This window comes from Heliangelus exortis, chromosome 14, assembly GCF_036169615.1.
Source record: "Heliangelus exortis chromosome 14, bHelExo1.hap1, whole genome shotgun sequence".
NCBI lineage: Eukaryota > Metazoa > Chordata > Aves > Apodiformes > Trochilidae > Heliangelus > Heliangelus exortis.
Genome location: NC_092435.1, coordinates 5,635,904 through 5,658,480, shown reverse-complemented (window position 1 = coordinate 5,658,480; position 22,577 = coordinate 5,635,904). Strand labels below are relative to the sequence as shown.

Genomic DNA, 22,577 nt, shown 5'->3' with positions numbered 1-22,577 from the left:
AGCATCCAGCAGGATAATTAGTTGTTGTTTGGGAAATGCCTTCAAATGTGCAAATGTTACATCTTGCTGGTTTTTTTTATTAGATTATTTGGCTTATGCAAGAAGGATGCAATCTTAATAGCACAGCTCTCTGAGATCTATTAATGTCCTTGCAGATGCAAGTGAGGATGCTAAAAACAAGATGTGTGCACTGAGCTCTGAGACTGCCCAGCCAGGAGGAGCACTCAGATGGCTTTTTGTACAACTGTTGCTTGCAGGATTAGGCCATGAAGGCAGCTGGAAAAAAAACTTGATTAGTGCAAGGTCACAGTCTCCCAGTGTAATGGGCTGGAGCAGGGACAAAGGATGTGGGAGCTGCTGATGGCATAGGAGAGCTCTGGATGGATGGGGGACCCTTACCTCCCGCTCTGGGGCACAGCTGGCCATGCTTGGCACAGACATGGGGTCTGTCCTGGGACACCTGGGGCAGTAAAAGCCCAAAGAGGCTGGGAGAGTCCCTGAGGAGCAGCAGGAATCTGCAGCAGAGGGGCAGATCCGTGCTGTGTCCCATGGAGAGCTGATCATACATCTGGTGAATGTCACATCTCTTCCCTGGCTGCAGGAGGAGGCTCCCAACAACCCCACGGGGATGGTGGGAACTTGGAGCAAGTGGCTGTGCAAAAACCAGAAAATTATTTGGTTTGCAGTTTTTCCTCCTTGCCATTGTGCGCAGTGACTTTTCCTTGAGAAAGAAAAAGTGAGAAGCCCAATTGGGAGAGGAAGAAGACTCTGGAGGGGACACAGAAAGTAACAGAGATGTTGTCCATCACTGGCTGGACACTGCAGTAGCCCATCACTGGCCCCAGACCCACCCTGACTTTGATGGTTCATGCTGCTTCACACTGCTTTATTCCAAGGTCTCCTTTGCTGATATTTGGTACTTGCTGGGGCTGTTCCAAATCCACTGACTCCAAAAAGGGGCTCTTGTTCTGGGTTGGTGAGGGATAGGAGTGCTGGGTCCCTAAAATCTCTTGAATTATTTGGGATAAAAGTTGCTTCTAAGTCACCCATCCGCTCCTCTATCTGCAAAGTGCTGTTTGAGGAGCTATCTAATGCTTCTGATACCTTTGGAAGTGTCTCATTACCATGCATTACTGTGAGCCTAGAAGAAATACTCCTCTATTATATCTCTTCACAGAGTTTTTGCATATAATATTACTCATTAAAATAATTTAATAGGGCATAAATCAAGCTTTACTGTGGTGCCTCTGCAGAGGAAAAAAGCACTCCTGGAAAGGCACCTGGATACAATCAGGGCCTCCTTTGGAGTGAGAGCAATTTGTATATTCAGTTCTGCTCTAAGTCCCATCTCAAACCTTGTGAGTTCTCTGCATGGTACAATGGGACTTCAGCAGCCACAAGGTTCTTACTTGGGCTTCCTGGCCTGCAAAGATCCAGCCTTGGTTTTGTGCTTAGACCGTGCCCTGTGCTCCACCTTGGCCATTGCTTCAGCTGCTTGCAGAGCTCACCCTGTGCCCCTGGGGCTGTGCTGGTGTCAGGAAGCAGGGATGCAGCATCTCTCTGGAGGGAAACCCAGAGAACCTCCTATGCCTGCAATGGAACTGTCAGTCTGCTCGCTCTCTGCAGGGCTGGTTCAGAGCAGTGCCCTGTAATTTTACACCCCAGCTCCTCCTGTGAGTGGGATGCTCATGGAATGACAGCCCTGGGCTGGTAATTGTCAGCAGTGCTTTATTTTCATAGGTGAATGCTCTGGGCTGATACCTTCTGGGCTGTCTCCCAGTGGTGTCTCTCCAGCTGATTAATCACTGGGAGATGATAAATGAAAATATCAGCTTGAGAAATGTCCGCCCCGTGCTCCCAGCAGAGGCAGCAGTGCATGGTGAATAGATTTTTCCAATCTCTTCTGCTTTGATTCCTTCTGTAGAGTTGTGGCTCAGGTGAATCTCTTGTGCTCTGGAGCCCAGTGGATGGCTCTGGCACTGCTCAGCCACGCTCACCGAGAGCTGGAGAAGAGATGGGAATTGCAGCTTGGGCAGTGGGGAGGAGTGCAATGAGCAACCTTCCTCCCTGACAGCCATATCCCATCACCAGCATTCCCAGACTCTGGCACCCTATATGTTTTGTCCTTTCATGCTGTGTTTCGGCTCCTCCAAAGATCTGGGGTGTCTGGAAGAGCTTTTGAGTGACCTCTGCTGTCTGTGCATTGTTAGTTTTAGGAAGGATGCAAAATGTTTAGACAACAGGACAGTTAGGTGTAAATCCACCCCCCCTCTGCAAAACCTGTCTCTTATCCACGTTTAAGAGCTGGCTTGGAAAGGTTTGGGTCTGGCTGGGATTTTGTACAGTGAAATATTCTGCAATTTCAGAAAGTTTTCTGTCCTATATTGTGAGAAAAACTTCAAACTCTTTGTAAAAAAAGGATGACACCACAGGAATGAAGGGCAGCAATTTTCCGTGTCTCTGGGAGGCTTTTCTGGTGTGAAAGTGGCTGAAATTGGTACATAGATGCAAAAAAAGTTCAGTTTCTGAAGTATCTCATTTTTGAATAGGTAAAGTGGGTTTTCAGGGTATTCTTTATGTACAACTTTATTGGCATCTGCAGTGTCTTTAAGTGATGAATCTCTCTGAAGGCTTCACTGCTTCCGCTGTGTGATCTGCTCCAAACAAACTCTGGAGAGCCAGTGATTTATCAGCCACTGTTTTTTGGGGTGAGGAAAAGGCTAACGTTTTATGGTTCTATCAGCATCCCTCTATGGCATGTAAAATACAATATCCTGCCAAAGAGGGGAGGGATGTCTGCTAGCTGGCAATCCATCATTCCTCCCAGTGCCTCATGGCAAATGCACTCTTCTTTTTTCCATTAGACACCATGCGAGCACTGTTATATAGTCAAGAGATTCTCCTTTCTCCTCCTCCACAAATGGTTATGAAAGCCTGAAAATGGAACTTCTGCAAGGTGCACAGTAAGATGGAAAGAGTCATTTTAACAGGGAGAATCCATAAGTGCCTGCAGCTCCTGGTTTCATCAGGACATGTGAGATCTCAGCTGGGCCACAGTCAGCAGGATGGGATCACAGCAGGGTGGAGGAGAAAGCCAGGCCAAGCATTGCCACAGAGGCTTCCAGGTATGTGCTGAGTAATACACAGATGTGTAAACAGATGCTCCAGAGTTTTGGGTTTCCTCCCCTGCCCCATGGTGATTTCCTCTGCTACAGTCAAGCCTCAGCTGACCTTGTCCCCATGGAGCACATCCATCCCTTTGACTGCAAGAGTCACTGGAATGTGTGGGTAACCTGGTGAGTGTCTACTGAGGAGTACAATTCCCTCTCCTTTGTCTCTCCTTGGCATTTCAATTGATTCAGGGTTTTCCCAGTGGAAAACTTCATAAGAGCATTTGATAAAATCAGCTACACATGATCCTGCCTCTCATTACTTCCAGGCTTGTGGTAGGTAGATGATTAAGTGAAATTTTTACAGTGCAAGCTGTTGTAACAAGGGAAATTATCATCCTGAATGAGACAATGACTTGGCTCTTACTACATCTACTGCTGGACAACTAACCCAGTGACTTTGCCTTTGATCTTGGAGCAAGTGCTCTGCTTTCTCCTCCAGGACAAACCTGCACTTTCTACCCTTGCACATGGAAAGGACGAGTCATGTGGACATGCAGTGCTCAGGAAAATAGCTTCTAACTCACTTTGGGCTGTTGCAGTCCTGATGGAGGTGAGAGAGTCTGCACCTATCACCTGGGGAATTCTCCTGCAGGCATTGGGTGGAGAACATCCTTTGGCACCTTAGGGTGCTACAGAGCATAACTCCTGTTGGTCCATGGAAGGGATTCACCCTCATCCCCATCCAGCTGCATCCTTGGGCTTATAATGCCAAGGAAAGTCAGCAATGCCAATCCCTCAAAACTAAGGGAAATGAATAAAAATAATTTGCTCCATTAGAAAAAATCTTCAGTTAAAATGTCAGCTCTTTTTTCCTGCTGGCAGACTTTGGGTATAACCTAAGCCAGTGACCGAAAAAAAGGGATGACACTTGGTTTGTTGTGTATTTCCACAAGCTTTAACATGCTTCAGACATAACTCCTTGTTGATAAAGAAACTTTATCTCTGCAAAGAGACATTGTCAAGATAATGACAAATCCCTCTGTGCAGCCAGATGCAGTAAAGAACAGCTATGTCATTTTATAATTTGTTTGGAAATCCTAAATGCCACCTCTTTGGCTCTGTATGTAACTCTTTGCTATAATGGCATGCTTGACAGTATCTGTGTACTTACCTGTAATAGTAAGAGCCTCCTGTGCTTAAATGAAATACAGCAGGTTTGAAAATGAACACAGGAGATGCTTGAATGCCTTTTAGAGAACTGTAATTCTGACCATAAACATAATACATATTGCAAGAGTAAGTATAATGGAGCACTTCAAATACCAGCTGTAGTATTTTGCCATTCAGCCCAATTGATCCCTAACCTGAAGAAATGCTCTGGTCCAAACCCCAACTGTTGCATAGACATAATGAATCCAGCAGCCCATCAGTGAGGGACATGCAGAAAATATTTGTTAACCTACCTGGTGTAACAAAGCATGTATTTTCAGGAAAAATGAAAATATCTAAAGCATGAGTGCTTGTCCACATCACTGAGCACCCACCTGCTCTTCAGTCTGCTGAAATCAGGTGAATTTGCACCATGGAGCATCTGTGTCTGTGAGCAAAATGAGATTTCCAGATTTCTCTGAATTCCTGCAAAGAGGAACTTTCTGCTGCCCAGTTAACAGGAGTTTTGTCAGATGTGCTTATGAGACACAATAAAAGGATAATAAATAGCACAGTCTGCGAATGGCAACAGGCTCCAACAATCCATTAACCAAGGAGACATGTTGCACATTCCAGCTTATTAGTCTCATATCCATAATATATTTTAACAGTCTCTCCCTGGCAGGCATTTTCTTAGAACAAACACACAGGTTGGACTTCCATTTTTCATCCTGCTTCAAAATTTCAGAGTGAAAAAGAGCTGCTAGCGAACCATTAGCCATAATTTGATCCTGTATTTGCACTGGATATTTTAAATAGATTTTTTTTTCCCTTTTCTTCTGCTTAAGCTTGCTCCATCGTTGTTTCTCCTCCTCAGAAGTAGCATTGTGCAGGATGAGGGAAGGCAGTGAGGAGACAGCCTGGGCAAACACCATTTTGGTAATTTTTTATGTGTGGCCCTTGCTTTTCTTAGTAAAACCTCCCCTCACCCTATTGATGCAGCTGTTTGCTGAGCAACGAGCAGCGTGGGCCCCCTCCAGCTGAGCACATGTTGCAGGTTTTTAGGGTCTTTTTGCTGGTGGGACAGAGCTGGGCTGCCCTGGCCCTGGCTGGTCCACCTGTGGGACCCTATGGGGGCTTCAGCTCAGTGAGCAAGGGGTTCCCAACAGCTCTCACTGGAAACCGGTGGGGAAATGGTCGTGGTGGAGCAGGGCAACCTGCTCACGTCTGACTGCCTGTTTCCAGCACAGCCCTTCAGGCTGGCACTCACAATCCCTGTGCCCCCTCAGAGACCGAGTCACCCAGCGCTGTCCCGGGGCCCCGTGCCCTCTGCTCTCCCTGCAGAGTTCGCGGGTGGGGTCCCACTCTGTCCCTCGATCTTAGGGGGACGGGGGGGGAGCTGCTTGCGGTCTGTGCCACTCAGCTTTCCCCTGCAGCTCAGCCTGGGGGCGGGGAGGGTTTCCCATCCTCCCCGGCACAGCGCGGGGAACCCCTGATGCACGTCCCTGTGCGGAGCAGAGACCACGCACCCCAAACCCCTGCTCGGGGGCGCAACCGGCGCGGTGCAAAACGCCGGGCCGGGCTGCGCGGGGAGCAGCAGCGGTGGCGGGGAAGATGGAGGGAAGATGGGGGGGAATGACGGGGGGGGGTGATAGGAGGGATGATGGGGGGTGAGGGGGAGGGTAATGGGGGGGCAATGGGAGGGGATAATGGGGGGGAGATAATGGGGAGGGGAAGGCTGGCGCAGACCTTGCACCCCGTGCAGCCCATCACCCCTCACTGGATCCCGAATTTGGGCCGCTGCGGAACCCACTGCCGGACACCTCCCCCCCCCCCCTCCAACCTCCCCCGGGGCGGGGCTGCATCGCGGGGCAAGTTTGCCGGTAACGGAAGGAGAACCAATCAGCACGGGGACCCGCGGGGCGGCGGCCAATGGGCTGCGCGGTGTGGGCGGGGCGGGGTGCGGGGAGCCGGTCCCGGTCCAGGTCCCGGTGGTCCCGGGCGCCGCGCGCTGCTGAGCTCCGCCGGGCTCCGCAGCACCGACCCGGGGATGCCCGTCGGGGGGGTGTGAGGCAGCGCCCGGTGCCCCGGGAGGATGTCGGGGAGCGGCGCAGCGCTGCCGCTGCTGCTGGTGGTGGCCGCGCTGCTCGGTGCCCCGGCGGGTGCGCAGCCACCGGGGGAAGCCGCTTGCCGCCCGGTCCGTGCCGCGTTCCAGGCGCTACAGCCCGGGGCCAAGTGGGTGCCCGAGACCCCCGTGCCAGGTGAGACCACCCGACCGCCCTCCCGTGGCTCGTCGGTGTCCTGGGGTTTGCCGTGCCCGGGAGGGAGCCGCTTAATGTCGGGGCGAAAGGGGCGCGGGGGAGGGCCGGGGTGCGGCTGCGGGACGTTGCGGAGCCGGGTGCGGGTCGCCTGCGGTGAGCCTCTCTTCCCCGGCAGCGGGGGGTGCAGGGCTGCCCGCACTCGTGTTCGGTAGCCCCAGTGAGGGGCTGAAGAGAGCCCTGGGTTCCCTCCCCAGCGTGAAAAGCCGTGTCCGGGGGTCTTTTCTCGCTCTTGATTTACCCAGAGGGGGTAAAGCCCAGATTTACCCAGAGGGGGCTCGGGCTGTCGGTCAGAACTGAGGTGCTGCCCGCGGAACTGGACGCCCTCAGACGCCTCTGCCGAGGTGTCCGGGGAACGCGGAGCCCCACGCACCCCTCGGGTTTCTTCCCAGTCCTGGGGCTGCCGGGGCTGCTTTCCATCATCCACCGAGTACCGGGAACAGGTTTCCGTCATCCACCGAGTACCGGACAGAGAAGCGCGGAGCAGAGCCGTCATCTGAGGGCAATCCCGCTCATGTAAAGCCATTCCGAGAGCGTCCGGATCCTCAGCCCCAGCCTGAGCTCCCGAACACGGGCTGGCAACAGGCAGCACAATCCTCCCCGAGCTGAGTCTGTGCCTACCGGGGTGCGGTGCCCGGGCGAGAGGTTGTTGCGGGTGTGTGCGAGGTGTTGCTGTGCAGTTAGCATTAGAGGACCCTCACCAAACCTGCGTCCTGCAAGGCTGCTTTTGGTTTATGTGCTTCGTTCCTCCTTTAAATTATAAGTGAAATAATTTAATTCCCCGCATTTTAAAGGTCCTTTTGCAGCTTCTTGGTATGTTAGGAGCGTCAGCTTGTCCAGATGGGTGGCTGTGCACTTGGAGTGTGTGTACACAAGCAGATGGGTTTTGATAACTGTGTTACAGAGGTGCCTGGAGAACGCGGGTGCTGCTGTGTTGGGTTAAGTATGCAGTGGGGAAGCTTTTCTCCAGTCTGCCCTGAAAAGCTTTATGGTTAAAGTATCAAAAGGAAGAGATAACGGACAAATATGAGGGGGGAGGTGCAATGAGATCACTGCCAGCCGTGGCTGCTTTTAATAATGATGTGTTGGGTTACATTTCTTGTATTCAGCGTGGCACGGGCCAGAAGTACAGGAGTTGCCTCAGCAATGATCTGCTGCAGCGTGGGAGAGGACGGGGAGAAGGGGGTGCTTAGGGCTGGGAGTGCAAGGTGTTGTATCTGCCTGTGCAAACCCCAGATCCTTTGGTCTGCAGGACTGTAGAAATGCCTCAGCTTATCAACTGTGTGGGATCTAGAGGGAGAGTTCAGATGTAAGTCCTGGTGGGAGAATCCCTTCCCTGACTCTTCTTATCCTTACATCCATATAATTTTTGATACTTAATGCTCCTTTCTGAGTAGGTGCAGGTGCAGCATCTCTTCTCCAACCATCCCATGGGGCATTGGTGTCCTGGTCAGTGTAGTGGTAGTCGTTGGAATACTTTAAAATGATGGGGAGTTGCAGGGAGGGGACAGAGCTGCTTTTATCACCCCTAAACCAATAAATTCTGTTATGTTTGTAATCAAAGGAATGTCTACCCTTGCTGATGTAAAAGTCAGTGAAACATTTGCTCTGATCCCTGAGTAACTTGCTTAGAGTGTGTTTTTATGGTTAGAGGTGCTGGAGGGGCAGACAGCCAGGGTGCTCCAGGTGGGTCCCTGCGGGCTGTGCTGAGTGTGGAGGGGCTGCTGGGGCCTCCATGCTGCAGTGTGGTTGGTCCTTTCCCCAGAAACTGGTGACATCCTCCATCCCAGCTGCAGGTGGTGTGATGCCACCTGGTCTGTGATTGCAGTGAGTGCCTTTGCTTGGGTTTCTTCCTTTCCCAGCAGGGTTCAGGTTGCTGGAGTTGCTCAGTTGTGATCTGGGAGCCCCAGCTGCATCCATGAGGAGCCCTTTGTCTCTCTGCAGTGCCTGTGGGTAGCTGGATCAATATCTTGTAACAGAGCTGATGTTTCAAATGAATGCTTCCAGCTTGTTATGATGATAAAGTTCCCACATATCAAATCGAAAGTGGATTTTGCATTTGCCTAAGTACATAAACTTGATCATAATTAAAGCAATGACTGCTTGCTTATACCTTGGGTCTGGCCCATTTTACATGACTGTGTAGTAATTACACTTCAGAGCACTCATAGTAGCAGCTGCATAAATCTCTGTAATAGGGGAACATCACTCAAGAACTATTTTCCAGGCTTCTGTTTATTGCTTTTCTTCCTTTCATACATCTGTCAATTAAAAAAAAAAGTTTTTGAGTTGCCAGCCACAAATCACGGTGGAATTAGTTCTGAGACCCTTTGCCTATAGATCATATCACACTGGAGAAACTGATGGTTCAAACGACTTATTTGAAATGTGGAGGGGTTTTTTTTGGATACAAACAGAAAACAACGACTTCTGGAAGCCACATTTTGCATCATGAGCAGTTGTAGTTAAAGGCACAAGTAGAGGAAACACTGGCAAGCTGCAACACAGGCAGGAGGAATGTCCCATGACTGTTTTACTGGACCAGTGGTGCGTGGGCTGTGGGAACATGGGGCACAGTGCTTCTCATAGAGGAAACCAACCACACCAGGATGATATTTTTAATTAGAAAAAAAAAAATTCTGATAAATGTGAAGGAAGTGTCATGCTGTTTCATGAGCTGTATTAATGTTCTGGGAGTAGTTCTAGCTGGAGGCAGGCATCAGGCAGTGAGCAGAAACTTGTGCTCACTGCTCTGCTCTTGCAGCCTGGGGACCAAGTTTTTTCAGCTCTGGAACACGCTTTGGCATGCTCAGAGGTGGGGAGCAGCACAACCTAACTACTGTCAGCTGTGACTGACTGTTCAGAGAGGTGGGAGGATGTAGTTCATCCCAACAGCTCCACTCAAACTAGAGGAGAGGCTTTCTGCTGGGGATGAATGAGGGCAGGGTGATGGGAGAGTGATCTTCACAGGCTTTTCTCAAGTTGAGCCTTAATGCCAGCTTGTGAGCCAGCCTGCAGGGCTGTGCTAGGATAACTTCACATTCATAAATAACTCAATTTTCTCGTTTTTACACTGCCTTTGGTTTCCTCTTCCTTTTGTCTTCTTTCTGCATAATATTCTCATGTATAAACAGTAGCTTGAATTTCCATTTTTCCAGGTCTGTTTTTGTCTCCTCTTTGCCATTTGGACTTCTTTGTGGTGACACTCCAGATAATTGGGCTGTGTATGTGGGAAGAGGGGAAGGGACAAGTTTTTGCCTTGCTGAGATGAGGAGAGGAGGGATGGATGTCTCTGCCTCGGGCTGTGTGAAAGTGAAGGAATATTTATCTCAGCAGAGATATCTGCCAGTGGGGCTGTTTTCCTCCTCCCACAGAAGTGTGCAGTTTCCATCCATTTTGTTCATTCTCTTTGATGGAAGCAGATACAGATTCACCCTCAAAACTAGAGGCGATTAACCTTTTGCTTTTCGAGTTGAGATATAAAGCTTTACAACTGGCTGCCTGAGCATGTCAACCTTCTCTCCTTTTCCTTGCTTTTTGGCAGCTGGCGAGTGCCAATGTATGATTTAAAAACTGAAAATTCCAACTTTTCCACTGGACTCGATGCACCTTTGCTCCTGAGCTGGATTCCTTTGTAATCTTGCTCTTTTATGCTGTTTTTCCTGAGTGGGACTAATGATATTCCTCCCTGTTCAGCCTTTCCATTTAGCCTAGCATGGTTGTTTAAAATCTTACTTTACTAGATAATTGAGTTTTCTGTTCTTAATTATTTCAGGCCTGCAAGTTGCTCTCTTGATAGTTAAGAGAGCAGGAGCAGAACCCTAAAATTTAGTAACCTCCCCAGGCAGTGGTTTTATAGTGAGATCATTAATTTTATTTTTTTTCCCAGGAGTTAAAGTTAACAACATCCTGAGCAGTGTTCTTCCCTGTCTTTAGAATGGCCATGGGGTGTGTGTGTGACTGTAACAAATGTGTACTGTGAGGGAGAGCCCACAAATTAACTCCATATTTTGATGACAGTACTGTTGATACATTTGGTAGGAGGAGATTCTTACTCTGTAAAACCTCTGTTTTCTCTGTAACAATTTTTTTTTTTTTTTTTTTTTTTTTTTTTTAAATCTGTTGTCATAGAGTGTTAGATTTGCATGGCAGTCATCTGGCCAATATTGCAAGACTTTGGGAGGAATCCAGAGTCAGATGGCCTTGTGAAACACAAGATGGAATAGAAAATAAAGGATAATTAAGCAGTAATAAATATCCCATGTAGTACTCGTACTGTTCCAACTTTAATCACCTTTTGAATGAGGTTAGATTATATTTTAAATCTCTTTTAATTAAGTTTTAAAAACATCAGCACTTAACGTGGGATTTGAACAGTCGCATTTCCTTTTTCCCCCAAATGCTGAGCATTAAAAGCCAGTGACAGATGCACGATCCCCATGTCACATAACTTAAAAGGTTTTTAATAAAAAACAAGTATTTAGATAGCTGGAGGAAAATCTACTGCATTTAAAGGTTGAATCACTGCTTTTTTTTCTGTTTAAAGCAGGACGCTGACTGCAAATCAATTAGAGAAAGAAAATTAACACAAAGCAGCAGCTTTCTTATGGGTAATATTAAGAAAAGGGTGAGCTATGGAGGGTTGTGTGAAACCTTCTGACATTTCCAGACTGCAGAAGGGGAAGGATGCTGCTGCACAGGGTAACAGAGCCCTCCCAGCTCATGGGGAGGAGGCTGCAGTAATAGAACAAGAAGCAGGGGCAGGTTCTTATTTTGGCAAAGCCTGGGATAAATTTGGTGGGGAATGTTAATCTGGTTTAAGCTGCACTTGGATCTGGGTGGGCAGGCTTGCATGCATGGCTTGTCTGTCTGTATCTGATGACAGGGTTGGAGCTATCCTGGGATGATTAAAATCAAAATACAGTCCTTCAGCCTCAGGAAGGAGTTCATGACTGCAGATAATCTCAAAGGGGGTTTTTGACATTTAATCCAGATATATTATTTTCACTTCTGCTATAGTAGCACCTACCTGTGGGAATAATTGCACTTCAAAGTAAAATGTAATGGTTTAAATTCACTTACTTCAGTAAAAATTCCCTGTGTTGGAAGAAGGAGGGAGAGGCAGGGTGCTGCTGAAATTACTGCAGCTGTAGGGATTAGTTCTCTCAGCCAGAAGTGTATGCAAAATGACTGGAGCATTTACACTGCTGTTCCCCAAGATCATAGAATCATAGAATCATAGAATCCTAGGGGTTGGAAGGGACCTCGAAGGATCATCTAGTCCAACCCCCCCTGCCAGAGCAGGGCCCCCTAGAGTACATCGCATAGGAACGTGTCCAGGCGGGTTTTGAATGTCTCCAGTGAAGGAGACTCCACAACCCCCCTGGGCAGCCTGTTCCAGGGCTCTGTCACCCTTATAGTAAAAAAATTTTTCCGGATATTCAACTTGAACCTCCTATGCTCCAATTTACACCCATTATTATAAGATGGCACAAATGGCCCAGTGCTCTGAGGGTGCTTGGTGTCTGCATCCAGCTCCTCCTCACCCGTGGGCGTTGGGTGTCAGAGGGTGAGGCTCCTGTGCTTAGCATTGCAGCAGTACCACTGATCTTGCAAAGATTGGTACCTGAGCATCCAAATGCAATTTAATGGCAATGATGGAGTAATTTGTTGGGACACTTACTTTCTGCAAATGGATTTGTAATGATCTATAGCAAAAGGAGGAAGTTGTTTGGAAGGGCTGGGACTGTCGTTATGAGGGGTAATGGCTTGAAACTTTAAGGAAAAGGGGAGTGTGTAGGTTGAGAGATAAAAAGTCTTAACAGTAAGGGCCATTAGGCAGAGAAATGGGGTTTGGTATCTCCCAAGTCAGAGCTATCACTGGAGGTGTTTGTGTTAGATAAAATGCCTCCAAGGGGTGGACTGTGGGGGGAGGTGTAGGATTTGATGACTTGCAGGACCTTTTCCATTGCATTTATGGAGCCAGAAATGCATGGAGTGTGGCAGTTTAATTCCTGGGAGTGTCTGCTCCTTGGGCTTGCAGTGTTCCAGGTGTTTGTGTCTCTGCATCCACCTCCTGGAACAAGCCTGGTTTACACAGCTCCCTGCATTTGGGTTGCAGGACCTGGGTTTCCTGGGTGGTGCTGCAGGATGAGAGCAGAACAGGGTCCTTCAAGCAATGGAATGAATAAATCTCAGAAGTTCTTGTAGGTCAAAAAGCAGTGTCCCTGTTTCATTGGTGTCTGCTGGGGTCCTGGGCAGCAGCAAAACCTCTTTTTCTTAATATTGGGACTTAGAAGTGAGACTTGCAACTGGGACTTGTGGATGGGACTGTCTGGGTGTGCTCATCCTCTGGGAAAACCACATACAGCAAAGTGCTGGAAGATGGGAGTCAGGCTGCTCCTTCCAGGCCCTCTACAGATACACCAAAACGAACCTTGTTCTGATAGCTGATAAGAGCCTGTCCTGCCTGCTTTGACCTGTTGCATTTACTGTGATGTTTCTGGTCACTGGTGTTAGGTGGCTATCTCTGTAAAATGTGTTTAAGCTGTCAGAGTTAATTCTCAGGATTTTTCCTCCTCCTCCGTGATTGCCCTGCTATAGCATGTGTCTGTCTTTTTACTTCAGAAAAATAAATTTCTCCCCTTAATTGGATCTTTGCTTAATTGCTAAAAAGAAGGATGGGACTTGAGTAGATGACCTTGCTGCTTCCTATCCCTGGCTGTAACTTACACGGATCTCTTAATTGCCAACTCTCAGATCTTCCATATTGGTATTTCCATTAATCATGCAAGATTATTATTTCTTTTTAATTTGAAACATGGCCTAATATGATAAAAGTAGGAGGAAATAAGCTTTTTATTAACAAAAAATGTATGGCTGCATTGTAGTGCTAAAGGGACCCTGCTAAGCCTTTTTGCAGTGTAAATTGACTTGGATTTGACTTTAAAAAAAGCTTTTTAACTTGCTGTTATATAACTGCTCCTCTCATTAACACAGTGTCTTGCTGTGATGTGGTTTTATGGTCCCTGTTATTTTTTCAGTGCATGAAATACCTGTCGCTGTGCTCCTCTGGAGTGGGTGAGTCCCCAAACTGCTGAGCTCTTTAGATGTCAGTGGTGCTGGCTCTTTGTTTGAGGGCTTGATGAAGGAATTTGTGCTGTGCATCCCACTTTGCAGAAGGGGAGCCCGAGGCAGCAGGCAGAGATGTTGCTGGAATGATGTTGTGGGTCCAACCTTGGGCTGAGCCTCTTTTTTCCCCTTTGCTATGCCTTGTTTTGCAGCAGTGTCAGGACTTGCTGGTTAAAGTTCTTTTCTGCACTTCAAATGCAGTTCAAGTATCTCATGTTGGTTTTCCCAGGGTGTTCCAAGGGAAGAGATGGGGCTGGAGGGTGTGGGGTTTCTGCTGTGAGCACTGTGGGTTGGTTTTCCCTTGATGGTGTGTATGACTCTTCTTCAGCAGGTACACGATTGGACTGACATGAATATGAATCCTCTTCTAGCATACACTTACAAAAAGTGACTTTTGACACTTTCTAGTAATTAGGGAGAGAGTGGATGTGGTACAAGACTCTTCAGAAGGAGTGGAGAGGGGAATCTGGAAGGATGGATAATCCTTCTAGAGTAAAGATGTAAAACACCAAACTTGCTTTTACTGCAGACAAAAACCCTCTGCAGAAAACAGAAGGCAGGGTGAGGGCTGAGGGGTGTGTGGAGCCTTCACCCTCTCTGGGCTGTGTCTGTTCCTGGCTTGGGGACTCCTGGTTCTGGGCAGTGCTGAGCCTAACGGGGAGCTGCTCCTGCTCTGGACATGGTGCAGTTTGGGTGGCAACCCCTGAAAGGGAGAGGTGAGAGGTTCTCACTGCTGTCTGGCCCTGGAGAGCTGTTTTTAATGAAGTTGTTGCTTACTCTGAGTTTCTAACAGCAGCATCAAATCAGATGTGTTTTGCATGATGAGGGCTGTGTGCTTGCATATGGGGTTGTTGCTCTGCCTGTGCTCATGGGGCACAGTTTGCTACTGAAAGTTTATTGAGAAGGAGATATTTTATTACTTCTTCTTCCAGCTCTTCTGTTCCATCTTCTACTGATGTTTGAACCCAAAAGATGAATATTTTAAATAGATGTATCAATTTTTAGCTAACAGTACTTTCCCTAAAATTGTTGACTACCTCCATGAATAAGCATTTTACAAATGCTTTGGGAATGTCAAAAAACAAACTCTAGCATCACTGACCAGTGCCTTGAGTTGCACCTTGAGATGGAACATCAAGTGATGTTCCTCTGGCCTTTGTCCCCTGGCTTTTGGACCATTCTGCTGAATGGGAGGAGGTGATGTTAGCCATGCAGCTGCTGAAAGGCATTTAGTTGCCTTTTGAAGTGCTCAGTGGGTGCTCCAGGACCTGTCCTTTTGCAGTGGGACTTGCACAAGTCAGATGATGACTTTTGGAGAGAGGATGGGATGGTGAAATTGGTGGGAGGACTCAGGAGATTTGTACAATTTGGAAGTCTGCAATAATAAAAAAAAATTCATTATTGTTCTGCCCTCCTGTTGTTACTGTTATTGCTGTGGAAGCAAAAGGATGGAGATAGCAGGCAAATAATGCAGTTATTTGTTTTAAGCTAGTTTTAAATCTTTATGCAAATTACAAGCATATCTTGTGCACTGAGCTACGTGCATTGCTCTGTTCACTGTAAATCCACAGCTTCAAATCCTGGCTCCTTTTCCCATTTTCCACTCTATCTCCTGTGGCTGCCTGCAGCTCCTTACTGGTGTGCTGGTAGAGATGCAGGAGCCAGCAGGGAGATGCTCTGGGTTGCTCTGCTGGCCACCAGCACCTCAGTGGATGGAGTGTGTAGGAGCTAAAGCAAGCAGTGTGCTGGCAGGAGCACAGCACTGCTCAGCAATCCTGGCTCTGCCTTATCAGTCTTCTCCTTCAGCCAAGCTGCTTGCTCAGGACAAATTCCAGAAATGTCATCAATTTGCCCAAAGAGTAATTGCAATGATACCTATGGATGGGAGTTGGTTTCCTCCCCTCTACCAGCAATTCCACCTCCTAATGCAAATTTTCTCTCCTGCCTGTGTTTCTTCCCAGGGTCTGATCTGCAGGTATGTATCCCAAAGGGCTCCACGTGCTGCTCCAGGAGGATGGAGGAGAAGTTCCAGGCGACAGCCCGCCTGAACATGGAGCAGTTCCTGCAATCTGCCAGCATGGAGCTGAAATTCCTGGTCATCCAGAACGCTGCTGTCTTCCAAGGTGAGCTCTAAGGGGTGGTCCAGGTATGCATTTGGAGAAGGAGGCTCTTCTGGTCCTCTTCCTCAGCACCTGGCAGTCAGGAATGGAGGTGGCTGGAAGCTTTGTGTTCTCTTGGTTTTGTATGTTTGTATATATTATATGTATGCTTATTTTTAATAAATAATACACCTAGTTTGGTGCAGCTGCTCTGCAGGGGTTGTCCTAAATATTCCTGTAGCTGAAACAGAAAGTGTAGATTTAAAGACTAAACCTCTTCAAGTGCAAATTTAAAAATGAATGGAAAACCCACTTCTCCAAGAATTAAACTACCTGTGTAAGTACCATCTTGTGTGATTCTGCCAGTCCCAAAAACCATACTGCAGCAGTAGGATCTGGTTGCAAGCCCAGTGTAATGCTTGGTAAGCATCTGACTAAAACGTGTGTATTGATTATTGCTGCCCACTGCAAAACAACATCAGTTATTCCATGTGAGGGTGGGTAGAGGCTCCTTGGTCATAAGTGTGGTCCCTGGTCCTCACTGTGGGGTTTCAGGGTGCCTGGTAGCCTGATACCACACAACCTGGTGGCAGCTCTCTTCTTTTTCTAATGATACTGTGATATATTGTTCTTTTAGCAAAACTGGCCTCTGACAAATATTTTGTACTGTGGATGCACACCAGTTTGTGTCACTTAAATCTGCAATAATTTTTTTAGAGCCTTTGCGCCAGCAAAATGTCTCTCATCCATGGTTAATGTGCAGTGAAATGACTGCTTGTTTGTTGAGTGCTCTTTTATTCAGGTTCCATCGTGCTGTATTAGTGGCATTTTTTGCCTATATTTACAAAAGAAGGGTTGAGCAATCGGGCAGTTGTTTTCCTTTATGCTGGCATTTTGTTCTGAGTAAATGATTTATTTTTGTTCCTGCCTTACTAACAGCAAGACCCAAAGCCAGCTGAAGCCTGTAGGATCAAGGCAAAACTCAGTTCTAGTCCACCACTGACTGATGAGGTCTAATGTGCTGTTTTTCTCAATGCAAGATCAAATAAATTGCTAAGAAAGTAACAGCATTTTTTTTCCATGCTTCTTAATTCAATGACCATTAAGTTCCAATGCGGATAAACAGAATGGAGTAAAAGTGATGAGACATTGGTTTCCCAGGCATTGGAAATGTGAACTGGCTTCAGAAAGAGGGAATAACCTGGCTGGAATACAAAGTATCTACCTCCTCCGGTAGAATTCGACAAAAAATGTTAAAACATTAGGGAGTTGAATTCCTTACTTTGTTGTTTTTTTTTTTTAATTTTTTATTTTTTTTATTATTTAAACCATTATTTCCATGCTGGTCATGAGAGCCCTTTCCCTGTGCAGGTGTTTTGCAGCTGATGTGGCTCTGAAAAGCCTTGGTATACTGAACTGCTGTTCTTGGTGGTGGGGAAGAAAAGGATTTAATTGAGTAACTCATGACTATTTCTGCTTACGAAAAAGATTCTGAATAATTAAAAAAATCTTTTGCAATCCCATTAGAGAAGAAGAATTCCTAGCTGGAACCATTGAGGAGCTCACTTCAATTACCTTGTATAAAGTGTTTTGGCCTTGGAAGGACAGTTCATTAGCTTTGAGAATTGTGTTTTGTTATCTTTAAATTTATCTCAAAGCCTGTAGAAGAACAATTTTTTAATAGATGGATTGTTTGATTAATGCTTATTTAAGAGTATTTTGATGACTGCAGTGCCAGAGGATGTTCCAGCTCTAGAAATTGTTCTTTAATCCAACATTATGCCAGTCTGATTTCTTGCATCTTGTCACTGCTCATGGTAGGGGACAGGTTTCTGTCTGAGGACATCGCTGAGGGAGCTGGCACTGGGGTGTGATGGCTGAAATCAAACCCCACCTGTGTGCTGGTTGATTCCTCCCAACTTTCTTGCTCTTGCCAAGGTTTGTTCTATGGCATCTGGCTGCAGCAGACTTGGTGCTGCCCTGGCACAGCTCATATTGGGTCAGAACCCAGTGTCTGCTGGTGGGTAAATGCACTGGTCCCTAGAGTGGGTTAATGTATTGGTATGGAAATACAAATGTGAAACTCTTCAGAGTTAATATTCTTAGCCTGAAATCTACAGGCTCTGCTAGTTTGACAAACAAAATCTCACCCAGATGTTATTACTTTGCAATAAATGTAATTTCTTCCTTCTGAAGCTAGAGCAATGTCTCTGCTGATAAAGATCAAGGGAAATTGTCTGGCATTTACAGAAAATCTCATCCAGGCCTATCTGTTACAATGTTCACTTAGCAAAGTTTATTAGATTATTAATTTTAGACCCTTGGGCTTTTTCTTTATTGCTGTTAAGAAGGAGAAATCCCAACCAAAAAAAAAAAATCTTCACTAAATGTAAATGGTACAATTAGATCCTGGTCTTATCTTACAGGCATTTTGTTAAATTATGAAGATGATTTAAGTAGTGATTTAATCCTTTAGAAACTTGCTGCGTTTGACAGTATTAAAATAGATTGTAGCTGCCTTGACTGCAGTTAAATCTCACTCTAGAATTTCTTTGGGGAGCCTTTCTCACTGTGATGGAGCCTGTCCCTGCTGGGACCTGCCAAGGTCTGCACCTCCTGGTTTGGGTTCTCAGCTGCCAGCAGCTCAGAGACTCAAGATGAAGCTGCATTAAACCACATCACTTCAGCACTTGTTGATAGAGTTTTTTGCAAGTACTGATTAGCACTGTTCTGGAGCTATTACCCAAACAAACTGGTGTGAGAGTGCAACTCCCCTGCTGTGGCAAACAGTGGGAGCCCTGCCTGCGGTTTGCTTTCTCCCCTCTCTTTCTCCTGACCTTGGAGCTTGGCTTTTTGTTGGGGGCTTCTGGCTTGCCACCACCTATTAAAAAAAGAGAAGAATCCCTCAAAAAACTCGACTGATTTTGTAAATATCACATCTGAATATCTCTCATGACAAGTAAACTTGAACAGGAAAATACCAGGGTTGTGCTTGGATCTTTTCCTCCTTCCCCCTCCACCAAGAGCTCTGTTCCCCAGGGCTGGGCTGTGTGCATGTTCATCAGTCTGTTGCCTCCTGCTTCCTAAGGTTGGGAATTTGCTTTTGAGTGATCACTTCATTTCTTGTCCTGCCTAGTGACTGCGTCACACTGTGAAGAACAGAAAATTAAAGCTTTAGCAGCTGGTGTGCTCCACCAAGGGAAAAGGTACTTTTAAAAAGTGGATAGACTGCAGCACAATTAAAACCAGAAGGACCCTCTAAGGGAAAAGGAGCATCTACACCAGTTGCTTTGTGTAGGACTTGCTGGTAATCTTTTCCCTCTAGCAAGCATGAAGTACAGGAGTGTGAGACTTGGCTACTAGTGGCTGCTCCTGCTGGAGCTGATGCAGTGTGAGCTCCTGGAGAAAGTCGCTTTCATTATTTTAAGTAATCACTCAAATAAGCTCTCAGCAGGGTCTCCTTGCCTTTCTGCAGCCTCTGCTGCTGACACTGCCCAGACCCAGTCATGTCCTCCCTTTGTGTGGTGCAAACCCCAGGCTGTGGGATCACTCTGGCAGTGATGCTGAGGCCTCTGGATCCAGCAGTGGGGTAAATCTTGAGATCCACCGTGTGCTTGTTTCTGACCTGGGATCTAGCCACCCCACCACGTGTCTGGGCTCATGGTTTGCTTCCACCTGCTTCCCAAATAGCTCCTGTGAACTGCAGAGATGCGGGAACTCTTGCTGGAAATGTGGAAGCTGCTGGGAAGGCAGGAGTGCAATTACCAGAACTGGAAAACTGGCCGGGCTGCTGCAGTCAAATCCCTCTTGGTGAAAGCCTCTAGGCTTAAATTCAGCCCCGATCTGTTCCCTGTCAAAGGCAATGGCATTTAACCTTCTGCAAATGGCACCTGGAAGACAAAAGGAGCTCTGCTCGGTACCTGAGGGGATTTTGCAGGTGCTTGCAAGTGCTGTAGAGATTTGAGGGGCTTTTGGGATGCGTGTTTCACCGTAGTTTCTAGGAACACCATGATAAATCAATAGGGATAAGCCTGTCTGTATGTTTATGGTATTCTCTAATTTGTGGGAGAATCCTGTCCTTTCTCCTCTCTGGAGCTGAGCCCTGGGTGGTTCTGGCAGAGCAGGCAGTGGGAGGAGGATGTTTATTCTTCCCCTGTGTGTGCTGTGGTAGGATAAAGGCAGAACTGTTACTCTTAGTCCTACCAGTGACTCTGAAGACTGTAAATCCTCCATTAGGCATAAATGCAGCCATTTTGGTTATTTACAGTTATTTACACTATCAATTCATATCTGTCAGGAATGAAGGGGGTTTTGACATTGCAAGCTTCTATCAGGTTATCTTTAATCAGTTTAGAGGCACCTAAGCCACAAATATATCAAACAGCTGATCCTGATGTTGGAGTCCTCTAAAGTATGACTGAATTATTTATTTTGTTATGATGAAAATGTCTGGGCTTTATTGGGTTTTCTTTGAAGAACCTGATTCTGCTTGAAGTCTGGAAGATAAAAGATTAGCGATTGTCTCTCCAAGTTTCTTATTCCAAATCCTTGAAGGCTTTTCATTTTTCACAAGCTGCTGTTAATACTTTAGAGTCAAGGTGAGGGAGCTGAGATTTCTTTTATTCTATTAAAGAGGTTTAAGTGTACAAAAACTTTAATCTTTATAATTATACCTTGCACGGGTAAATCCAAGACACATGTGGCATCAATTAGGTGAGAAGAGATGGGCTGTATGGTAGGAGCTATTGAACCATTGAACCATAAAATTGCAGGGACCTTGAATATCATCTGGTCCAGCCTTTCTTACTAGGAACACAGTTTGGATGAGATGGCTCAGCATCCTATCAAGCTGAGTCTTAAAATTCCCCCAGTATTGGGGAATACGCTGCTTCCCTGGGGAGGTTATTCCAATGTCTGACTGTTTGCATAGTGAAAAATTTTCTTCTGGTGTCTAACTGGGATGTCCCCAGGAGTAAGTGCACCCATTACCTCTCGTCTTTTCCATGTGACTCCTTGTAAAAAGGGAATCTCCATTTTCTTGGTATATTTATGTATTGGAACGTGGCAATAAGGTCTCCCCTAATTCTCCCCTAATTTTTCTTAAGACTGAACAAATGCAGTTCTCTCAGCCTTGCCTTATACAGCAGGATTCACAGTCCTTTGATCATCTTCTCTGGACCCTCTCTAGCTTGTCCTCATCTTTTTTATATACTGGGGACCAGAACTGAACACAGTATTCCCCATATGGCCTGACAAGCACCTTGTAGAGTGGCATGATGGCTTCATTATCGTTGCTAGTGATGCCCTTGTTGATACAACCTGGAATCCTGTGGACTTTTTTTTGCTGCTGCAACACACTGTTTATTCACATTGAGCTTGTTGTCCACCGGGACCCTCAGGTCCCTTTCCACAGAGCTATTCCAGCCAGGTGGATCCCAGTCTGTGCTGCACTCCTGGGTTATCTTCCTGAAGGAGAAACTCTCCCTTCTGGGATGTCTGCTTCCCCAGTCAACCTCAAACTTTACCAGGGTGCACTTGATCCTAACATCCAGATAACTTATGAAGATATTAAACAGCATCAGGCCCAGTATTGATCCCAAGTTGATTGCACATTGGTTGCCAAGAAGGGTCCACGGATGCCAGCGATGCTGAGTGGAGTTTGTGTGGTATCATTTGGTGTAGTTTATGACTCCAATATCTTTAAGCCATCCAAGTCTGACAGTGCAGGAGGCTGTTTGAGGTGTTGGCAGTAGGAAGAGCCTGGTCTGATGGTCCATGAGGCTGTGCTGTAGAGAGCTGCTGCTCACAGTGTGGGGAGGGAGGGAGGAGTGATGCAAGGCAAGTCTCATTTGGAAATTAATAACCATTTCTGGATGTCTGAAGCACTGGAAGTGAGAGGTGCTGAGAGCTGGGAGGTCTTGAACTGTCCCTGTGCAGGGGAGATGTGCCCTGGGGACCAGCAGGTCACAGCTCTGGTGTGTGCATGGGTTCTGGCCTCAGGCTTGGATCATCAGCCAGGCTTATGCAGGAAAAATGTTATTATGGTTAACTAAAAGAAAAATGTTAAAGAAGGGTTCCTGGCAGTAGCCAAGTGTGAAATGAGTGGGGTGATCAGCTTAATAACTGCAGGTGTGTTGTGGAAAGTGCCTGTGAAAATGTGAACTCTTGCTTGTGGGTCTGTGAAGTATTAAGGTGCTGGTTTAGAGTGGGCTTCATTTTTGGAAGAGAATATTGACACCTTAATTAGAATTTACAAATAAATAAGCACCACAAATAAATCTCTTTACCATCTTGTAATTCCTCTTCTTCATTAGTCCTCTGTTAACTGAGGACTCTGCATCCTTCTTTGATCCACCTGTCTCCACAGTCACAGTTCTCCTCTCTGCAAGTTTCTCGTTTTGGTGGCGTTTTTAATTTTTTTTTTTATTAATGTGTATTTAAAATAGGAATTGTCCCACTGGGTCAGTTCAGACTGGTATTCTGCCTTTGGCAGTGGGTCCTGCCAGATGCTTTGGATGCACAAATTTTATAGTGGAAAAACTATAGTGATATGTTTCCCAGGTTGATAATGATGCTCTAAACCAATGATTACAGGTAGGTGGAAAGAGCTGTCTATATATCTCTGGTTGTCAGAACTGGTCCTGGGAGGTAATATTTCCTTTCAAATAACCAGAGCTTATTGTTCATAAATCACAGTTAATCTGTTTATTACACCAGGATACGAAGCTGGAAGTCTGGAGTGTGTTATAATGCTTAGCATTAGGAGC

The 22,577-nt window shown here is 46.5% G+C and overlaps 1 protein-coding gene across 1 annotated transcript in view; it reads left to right on the top strand.

Moving 5' to 3' along the window:
- The first annotated feature begins 6,228 nt into the window (after positions 1-6,228).
- The window catches only part of GPC3 (glypican 3), a 149,078-nt gene continuing 132,729 nt past the window's right edge, over positions 6,229-22,577 (top strand). Inside the window, exons 1-2 of the mRNA XM_071757701.1 lie at positions 6,229-6,523; positions 15,673-15,834. Coding sequence (XP_071613802.1) covers positions 6,358-6,523; positions 15,673-15,834 — 328 coding nt within the window. The 5' untranslated portion in view covers positions 6,229-6,357. The remainder of the gene's footprint in view (positions 6,524-15,672; positions 15,835-22,577) is intronic.